The following is a 9739-nucleotide window of genomic DNA, read 5'->3' on the forward strand; positions in this document are numbered from 1 at the left end:
TTTATGTTTTGTGAATATATTTGATATCCGGTTTGATATCTAAGTTTTTGCAGATATTAAATTTGATCTAATAATTTTGATGCAGATAGAATAAAAATTTTGGTCATATCCGATTCAATTTATATTCACCCAAAATATTTAAAAGGTAAATTATATTGACTAATTTTTTTTTAAATATTTGATCAAACATGTGTGTTATACAGGTTATTTGACATCAAGTGAGTTTCACTCTGTCATGAATTTTTTTTTTAAAATGTTTTGTCTAAATTTTGTTTAATTAAAAAAGTTATTGATGTTTTTATTAAAAATATTTTCTTTTTAAAATTTTGAAAATCGCTAAGCAGAATTTCTGTCTTGTTTGTTATATTTTTTTCAAATTATTAAAATAGAAAAAAGGGCATCACTGTTTTGTTCTTTATTTTTCTTAAATTAGGAAAATAAAAAACGATTTTGCCGTTTTGTATTTTAATGAATTAAAAAATTAAAGTTGCAAACTTGCAGCACTTTCACAATTCGGTACAACACACATAATATATCATTTTTGAAGGCAGGGGGGCATCAAAGTAAAAGCACGCCTTTTTAAAATCATAAGCATATGCGCGGTGTTCTTCCCATTCAATTTTCAACGGGTATTTTTCCCATAACTCAAATCGCATCCACCTTAAGCAGAAAGGAAAGCCAGAAATCTCAATGGCTTCTTCTCTCACGGTAAGTAATGCTCAACTCCGATCTCTTTATTACCCTGAATTTTACAATTTTTCTTTCAACGTAATCCTCACTTCCAACTCGCGTGTTTCTTTCGACGAACTTTCAAATCTTATCTTATTTTCGTGGTTATTGTTTCGTTGTTGCATGTTTCAGGGAAAATCTAGGGAGGTTTCATCCCGGATCCCTGACAGTCGCGAACCTCGGCCAAGTGGTATCTTTTATATTTGTTTATGTTACAAATTTTATTTTATTTTATTTTTAATTTTTCTTGAATCTTCTTGGTGTTCTACTATATGTTTGGAGCAGTTGGTGGGAGGAATTTCAAGGTCCTTATGGAAAATGAACGGATTAAAGTTGGCAATGTGCTCATGTAAGTGTCTTTTGCGTGTGTGATGGATACTGTATAATTTATGCGTATTTATGCTTACAATTTATTTGTAAGAAAATAATTTGAATCTCTTTTTAGGAAATCTGTGAGAGAAGCAGGTGCAACTTCGAGGTATGTCCTATTTCCTGATTTTGGAAGGCATAAATTCTGCTCTTTGAATTTTTGGTAGAGCTGAGCTGAGATTGTCGAAAATAGTATAATACTTACTTCTGGAACTGATTGTTAATTGGTTCTTCTTTGTTCTCGTTATATCTAACAGTGAATGTTTTCAGTTTTGTTTTGTTGTTTACTTCTTTGAGATATTAGATACATTATAAGGAGGTGTTAGTTTGTCGAGCTTTAAGAATTAAACTTTTTCTTTGTTTAGATTCTTCCTAGGATTGGAACACTTGTAGGGCATATATGAGTACAAAGCTGCTATGGTGCTACCTTGTTTTATGATTTTGTAAGGCAAGGTTTGATGTTGTTGCCTTCTTTTGGAAACCAATGTGACACATGTTATGGCAGAATGGTCGCTTGTTTTCTTTAGATTGTAATCTAAGTTTCTTGAGTATAAAGAGCAATCTAATACTCTATTTGTTTTTTCTCCCACCACTTTGCAATTTATGAAGAACGAGTGCTACAGTAGCTGGTAATCCTAAGGTAATTTAATTCTAAACTTAACTTTCCAAATGCTAAATAAAGTGTCTTTGTATTTGTGCCTTTTGAATTTTTTGTTATGCGATTTCTTACACACTGTATACATAATTATTTTGTAACTTCACTGGTGAAGGGAGGCTTCAAAAGTATGGATAAAAGCAATAGCAAATATGTTACTTCTGGTAAGTTTTTACTGGACTAGTTTCCTATTACATTTTGAAAAAATATGTTTATGTTTGCGAAACACATTTATCATTTTCTCTTATGTTGGATGTTGGTAGCAAATACAAATGTGAGAAAGGCATTGGCTGATGTTAGTAATGTTCAAGGAAACTCTGCAACAAATATTGGACGTGACAGCTCCAAAATGAAGTGAGTATCTTCATTATTCTGTTAAGAGATGGAATGTTTGCAAGTGAGTGTAACTTGCTTCGTATGTTGGATGACAGAGATACTGCTATATCAACTATTTTGTCTAGAGATGTTTTGAATTTATGATAGGTCCAGCGGCGAGCTTAACTTTATCCCTGTTTTTAATATTTTGTTTGAAATATAGGCAGGCCTATGGTATATAAGAAGAAATTGTTATATTATTTTTGCAACATAATTTCAAACAGGTTAACATAACATCTTTACTTTTGCTTGAATAAGATAAGATAGTATATTATTTCTATGTCACTTTATTCCGTCCAAACATTGTTTTCTTTACTGCTGAATATTATTTGACTTTTGTGTCTTATGTGCTTTCTTAGGGGTTTAGCAGGTTCAAACATTAAAAAAGGGGGTGGTATCACCTTGAGGAAATCCTTCACGGTATGGAAAATAGTTATTGGTTACTATCTGTTATGTCTCTTTTCTGTTTTCCTGTTTCCTTGTTGCTTTGCGTTTTCTTAATTCTTTGGTAGTCTTCTCTTCTATCTACCGAGTCATTTGTAACATTCTCTACATAATCCCAACTTTCTTCCTCCACCTGGCTTTTTTAGCTACCCCAAATTTTTACTATTGTATCCCTCTCATACTTTTAGTTATTGTATAGTTGAAATACATGTAAACGAAGAAAAAAGCTCTTTCTCCATGAGTGTACTAGAACTTTTCCTCTTCCACTAGACCTATTTAATGTTTATGATAACCCCTAATGATACAATGAATAAAACTGCAGCTCTAAACTCTAGGAATCACTTAATAAGGCATACAAGTTTAGGGTGAAATGCTACATAACAGTTCATCTTGATGCTATAGTCTGAGAGGTCAGCAAATTGAGTAAAAGAAAGAAAGTTAGAAAATGCTGCTCAGAAAGAGAGAAAATGAACCGTACATTGATACAGTTGAAACTGGATTGATGTTGATCTAACCACCTAATTGTCAACTAAATTACACTGTTCATGTGTACCACGTGGAATAGCTGTGTGGGCAGTGAACTATGTGTCCTGTAATGAACTCTAACACCCGGGGATGGGTGAGACGGTAAGTTTCATGGAGGTAGAGCAGACTGAAGAAAAACCTATGGATGAACCATTATGGACTTAGATGTAAATGGTTTGTGCACAATTGAGTCATTTGATCTATGTAGCTGAATCCACATAGGGACTAAAAGGTTTTTGCTGTTGTTTCCCTTATTTATATAGTACCTTTACAACAGTTGCATGTTCTGTAATATTGTTTACCTGATACCAGAACTGGCATCCTATGTACAGCATATTTTGGTAAATTTTGGTCTTTATTTCTATCATGATCGTTATCATATAACAACACAACCTTCTGGAAATGGTAGCCAGTAGGATATAGTGGCAGCAAAGCTATATGATTGGATATATCAGCAGGCATCTAACATCACATTCACACCTGTGCCAATTTTCTCCCATATTTTCTATCATTAAGAAGAACTGATTGTGAAACTTATCCTGTTTTCGGGCACTGGGACTAGCATGTTAAAAAGGCAGCATATATGAAATGATAGCATATGAAATTTGATTTGGTCAACGATTACAAAGTTCTCACTCCTGATCACTTTTCTTGCTTAAATTAGGGAATAATGCAAAGAAATAGAAGCAATGATGTCCAGTCAGATGCTCCAAAGAAAGGTGAATACTTTTCTGTTTGGTATACTTTTATTTGAATGCTCTATGTCTTATTAAGGTCTTTGTCTCCCTTTCATTGAATTAAGAACTAGGCACAGATGTGAGACCAGCTTCAAAGGATCAGAAGTATAATTCACATGGAGGCCCATCAGTTGTCACAAAAGACAGGTACTTCACATTTTGTCTCTGGTTTGTCACATGACACATGATAGTGGATTTATTGAGGTTCGTGTTTATCGTCCCAAGCCCTTCTCTAAAGAAATTATGTGGCAATTCGTTTTCTTTTAGGTTTGCCAAGAAGCCTATATTACCTTCAAATCCAAGGTCTGTGAAGTATTTATTTGTTGATCGATTCTAATTTTTATGAATACAAATATGGCTGAAACCAGAGTATTTATTTGTCCTTTTCAAGTAATTCAAGGAAGTCCTTACCAATACCAAGGAAGTCCTTACCAGCACCAAGGAAGGTATACAGAGCAGATGTGAGTAATACAATGGTTTATCTTTCCAGGCAGTACAATATTTTCTCTTCATGTATTTCTTTTTCTTTTTCTGTTCTTTAAATATATTTTTTATTTTATTTTCTTTTTTATGTTACCCCACTTTACTTCATTTTAGGAAAGTGCTGGAAGTTCTGAAACAGCAAAGGCACGAAGTTCTCTCCCCTGTGAGTTGTCTCATGGATAAGCAATCTGTAAATTTCAATGAATTGAGTTATACTATATCTACTAAGCCTATTGTCATTTCAGCTAAGGCAACAGCAAGTAGAAGAGTTAGTTCCCAGCTAACTAATGCAAGAAACGATGTGCGGAAGATACGAGTGAGTGATGGCTTTACTCAAACGTAAGCAATAATAAATTTTGTCATAGTTTTACACTGTACATAAACATTTTGGCTGTTTTAGTTTGTCTTTAAGTTGCAATATAGGATGAATCTAGCAAGTCAACCTATAATGGTGGTAATCATTCTAGAAACATTGGTATTTGGTAGTAATCACCTCAGAAAATACTTAGGTTGCTGTGGCTAAAGAGAGGATACATGAAAGGATCAATATTAAGACTAAAGTTACTGAATAAAGTGATTCATGGTGCTATCAAATTTTCATATTGCTAATAATATATTATATGTTAGCAATTAAAAATTATAAGGGAAAGTTGAAAACTTGTAGAATTTAATTCTTTTTTTTGCAGGAATTTTATCCTTAACCATTTTTCAAACACTAGTTGATATGTGGAGAATGCCTCTATGGCCTAAATTCAAAATAAGGGCAGAGTTTTCATATATTTAATGTTTTCCATCTGAATAAGAGATAGTGAATTATCATTGCGCAGTTATTTGCTTCCACAATTTTGGTCTTGTTATAGTCCTACACAATCATGCCAGCAACATGGATTGACATCTTTTTTTGTTTCATTTTGTTGGTATTCTCTATTAAGTAAACTTGTGTTTTTTATTTGTACTCTCTTGCAAGTTAATATTCGATGTGTGGATGTCAAGCAAAAGATCCTTTCTTTGAGCAAGCAAAACCCATGTGTTTTCAAAACATGGGAGTTCCAAAATCTCTATTTACCTGGATGCCGTGGTGTTGTATTATCTGTTACCATATTTTCTTTTACTGGGTGTTGCTTTTAGACTTAGATTTTTCAAGCTGATAACTTATACGATGACATTCGTTGTAACTTTCTTGCAATTCATGTTGAATGCAGGAGTCAATCCAAAGTTTTATATGGATCTTCAAGGAAGTACATCATGGTATGTCTATAGTTGCTGTATTTGATTGAACAATGCAGAAATTGTTTAGAATTACGTTAATATTCTTTGAGGCTAGGCACATTTCTGTACCTATTTTGTATTCAATTTGGAATTTATGTGCCATTGTTGTATAATTCTAGTGAAGGGGAATTATGTAGTGTGCTGAGGTGAAACTCTATTCAGAAAACCTTTTATGTGTATATGTGATTCCTCTACACATTCTGATACTTTAAAAGGAGAAAGACAAGTCAAAATGGTTCACTCTTGAAATGATAGAAGCTGAATAATATTCTCTCGATGTTAAAGATTGTGCAAATTATTTACAGCATATAGCTATTTATAGAAGATTTGCCATATAATGTATCAAACTGACTTTTACCTTCTTGTTTGCAGCCTCTTAAGACTAAAGTCATCGCTTCTACCAATCACATGACTTTAAAACCTAAATGCATATCAGATCAGAACATATCACAATCAAATGCTACAATATTGTCTCAGGATGAGGAAGCACTTCCATTGCCTCTTCCAGTGAATGGTTTAGCATCAGTTTCCAATGATGCAAATCAAGGATGTGTTCCATCTGATGGAGAGAAAAATTTGGTAGTACATTTGCCAGAACTCATTCTAATGAAAAAGTCAAGACGCAAGAAATCTTATACTAGTTCATTGATGGAAGGATCTAAGGTTGTTCACAGTGTGTGCCAAACCATTTTTTCCTTTTCATTTTTATTCAAATTTATGTGACATGTAGCCTTATTTTGCAGCTTCTCAAGCAAACGTGTGAAGTTAGCCAGCAAGATAACCTACCAAATATAGACAATGATTGCAATCATTTAGAAGTACCTGAATATGTTGATGACATATATCAGTACTATTGGGTTAGTGAGGTAATATTCATAACATTCTGATGCATATCAGTGTGCCTCTTTCTCTTTGATGATGCTTGGTCTTGTTGTGTTCCAACAACTCTAGGCTTTTAGAGTTTTAGTTGCTTTACTGACTGCAGAATAAGTAAATAATTGAGTAAAAAATTTTGATCTTAATTAATAAGCTGCTTTGGACATTTCTATAAACTTAAATGTTTCTTGCATCAAATATAATTATAGAAAAACTACTATTTCATCCATGGGGATTGTTAGGGGTGTAACAAAATTCAAAGCCAAACTTGGGAGAACATACATATAATTTGGTCCCAGAATTTAACAATATGATCTCCTAAAATGTTTTAACTTGTTCTAACAGACATTTGTTTCACTCCCCATTTTCAGCGACAAGTTTGTTTAGCTTTTAAATATAATATAATTCAGTAGTGACATTTCTTCAGAATTATTGCATGTTTTAGTGGTTGTCACCCAGCTTGTTTTGAACTGTTGAAGTTGGGTGGAAGTCATCCCAATCTTGTAGGAACTGTCATAGCAATTACTACACACCAATACAGTCAAAGTTGATATGCTTAAATGCGTGCAAACTTTCTATAAGTGCTACACTGCAGATGCAAAATTCTGAGGAGAAAGGAATGAGCCACAAATGTTATTTGATGTTACACTTTTTCAATAGTTTTATATGTTTAAGACATGATGCAAACTTGTCTATTTCTACCACATTGTTTGACTCATTTTGTCTTCTTCTTGATTGGCATAAATCAGATGGCACTAACGTCAGAGCCTATGCAAATTGATATTATTTGTTTCCCTCTTATTCTGGAATTTCAATCAACATTTTTTGGTTATTTCAAATGTGCTTTTAATTAAATGCAGGCGCAAAATCCATCTTTGGCAAATTACATGTGCATTCAGACAGAAATTACACCTTATATGCGGGGCATTTTGATCAACTGGTTGATTGAAGTATGTATTTAGTTCTGCCATCTATGGGATGACTTTTCACGTGTGTGTCACTTTCTTTTTCCGTGCTTAACTATGTTTTATGATCATTTTTTCTTTGGATATCATTCTTGCCTATTACAGGTACACATGAAGTTTGATTTGATGCCAGAAACACTATATCTCACAGTTACATTATTAGATCAATATCTTTCCATGGTGAAAATAGAAAAGACAGATATGCAATTAGTTGGTCTTACAGCACTTTTGCTGGCTTCAAAATACGAGGACTTTTGGCATCCTAGAGTATGAATTATCCTTTTTGTCAAACATCTTTTCTTGAAGAAAAAGGAACATGATTTATCATTGACTCTAAATGTTTTCCCCGTAGGTCAAAGATTTAATAAGCATCTCTGCTGAGTCATATACAAGAGATCAAATGCTTGGAATGGTATGCAATTGCATTGCTATCCGGTTTTTTATTTTATTTTGGACCTGTAAACGGCTTAACACCCATTATCTCATGGTTTGTGTTCTAACGTGTGGAATGGTTTTGCTACTCAGGAGAAGCTTATTCTTAGAAAATTGAAGTTTCGTTTGAATGTTCCTACTCCTTATGTTTTCTTGGTGAGGTTTCTAAAGGCTGCACAATCAGATAGTAAGGTATATATTTCTCCGAGGGTTAATTGTTCGAATATGGTGTATTGAACCAATATTAATGTTGCTAGGTTGAAGGATGATTAGTTAATTTGGATGATAAATTGGTCGTTTTAGGAAGTGTCTTATACTGTATAGTAGTTTTCTAAGATTGATGGTTTCTAATTTTCTCTGTCCAGCTTGAACACATGGCATTCTTTCTCATTGACCTATGCTTGGTTGAATATGAAGCTATAGCATTCAAGCCCTCATTATTATGTGCATCAGCTCTCTATGTTGCACGTTGCACTCTGCAAATTGAGCCGCCATGGACGCCATTGCTGCAGAAGCATGCACACTATGATATTTCACAAATGAGGCACTTCTATCTACTCTTAAAAAAAATCAATATCCAAATTCAAAATTTGTGTTAATTCTTATTCATGTTGACTGTAATTTTTTGTAGGGGTTGTGCCGAAATGATATTGAAACTCCATAAAGCTGCTAGCATTGGAAAGCTAAAGGTTACATATGAAAAGTACTCAAGAAAGGAGCTACGTTTGGTTGCAGCCGTAAGACCGTTGGATAGCCTTCCCTGATTTTAGCTGCAATCTTATACTATAATATGTCAAACTTAAAAAAAAAATCTTAGAATGTTGTAGCTACATTTGTGATACCATCTTTTATCCATCTATTTTTACTATATAAAAGTTGATACTAACTTCTTTCACGTTGAATTTTTCTCTAACAATGTTATGTCAACGATTTTGATTACTTGACAAAATTTAAAAATTACCCAATCAATTATTATGAAATTATTGCAAATAGTACAAATTTTTCTATTTCTCTTTTTTAATGGGTTTGCACTGCAACCATCACAAATTCACAACCAATTAAAATATAACTCTCATAATTGATTATTGGCCGCGTGAAAGGTTATTCAAGAAAACGGTTGTTATTGTAGGATTGTGTAAAATGTTTTATATTGCATCAAAACTAAATTCTTTTGTACTATCACTGTAAAAGCATTTTACGCATGCATTCAATCACATAACGCCATATTAACAAAAATAACTACTTTTTACATTGACCACATGAATGGTCATTCAAGAAAACAGTTATGATTGCACGACTGCGTAAAATGTTTTACACCGTCAGTGCATCAAATTAAGAATGTGATTTTGATACAGTGTCAGTGTAAAATCATTTTACATGTGCATTCAACCACATAACGCCACATTAGCAAAAATAGCTATTTTTTACATTAACCGTGTGAATGATCATTCAAAAAAACGGTTGTGATTACAAGACGGTATAAAACATTTTTTATACTATCAGTCCAGGCTTTAGAGAAGAAGTGTGTGTTTAATTTGCTAAAAATATAGTTTATGTTGATCTTAATTTATTGTTTTTGTCATTGGGTTGCTGTTAACTAAATTTTGTTATTGTTTAGATGATAATATCAATCAATTTAATTCATTATTTTGTCATTGGGTTCTGTTTGATCTTAGCTTATATTTTTGTGAGTTTTGATTATTGATGACAAATTTTGATGTTGGCATTTTATGTTTGGTTGTTTTTTATTTTATTATTTGACTTGTGACTTTGTATTTGGATGATAGTATAATAGAGGTTGATGTAATACTTTTGATTTGAATAATATTTTAAAGTTTAAATGAAATTATAAATATATTTTAATGTGTTTTATATTTTAT

The 9739-nt window shown here is 32.7% G+C and overlaps 1 protein-coding gene across 3 annotated transcripts; it reads left to right on the forward strand.

The window, feature by feature from the left end:
- The first annotated feature begins 644 nt into the window (after positions 1 to 644).
- Positions 645 to 8707, forward strand: LOC130941892 (putative cyclin-B3-1). 3 transcript variants are annotated; one of them, XM_057870526.1, is made up of 23 exons: positions 645 to 708; positions 862 to 919; positions 1015 to 1078; positions 1175 to 1207; positions 1708 to 1738; positions 1869 to 1917; positions 2017 to 2107; positions 2488 to 2548; positions 3762 to 3816; positions 3900 to 3981; positions 4102 to 4137; positions 4226 to 4295; positions 4432 to 4480; positions 4563 to 4656; positions 5520 to 5565; positions 5959 to 6249; positions 6330 to 6452; positions 7323 to 7412; positions 7533 to 7694; positions 7780 to 7839; positions 7953 to 8051; positions 8225 to 8403; positions 8491 to 8707. In XM_057870526.1, the coding sequence occupies exons 1-23, from the start codon at positions 691 to 693 to the stop codon at positions 8621 to 8623; spliced, it is 1974 nt and encodes a 657-aa protein (XP_057726509.1). In that variant the 5' UTR covers positions 645 to 690; the 3' UTR covers positions 8624 to 8707. The 3 variants fall into 3 exon arrangements, with proteins under 3 accessions (XP_057726509.1, XP_057726512.1, XP_057726510.1); XM_057870529.1 differs by having other exon boundaries at positions 4226 to 4280; XM_057870527.1 differs by having other exon boundaries at positions 862 to 916.
- The last annotated feature ends 1032 nt before the right edge of the window (positions 8708 to 9739 follow it).

Source organism: Arachis stenosperma, chromosome 7 (genome assembly GCF_014773155.1).
Source record: "Arachis stenosperma cultivar V10309 chromosome 7, arast.V10309.gnm1.PFL2, whole genome shotgun sequence".
Lineage (NCBI taxonomy): Eukaryota > Viridiplantae > Streptophyta > Magnoliopsida > Fabales > Fabaceae > Arachis > Arachis stenosperma.

Bases quoted from the DNA above. Each gene is read 5' to 3' on its own strand.
- LOC130941892 (XM_057870526.1), top strand. The intron at 4,296-4,431 runs GTGAGTAATACA...ACTTCATTTTAG, and splicing joins GGAAGGTATACAGAGCAGAT to GAAAGTGCTGGAAGTTCTGA. The intron at 7,413-7,532 runs GTATGTATTTAG...TGCCTATTACAG, and splicing joins TGATCAACTGGTTGATTGAA to GTACACATGAAGTTTGATTT.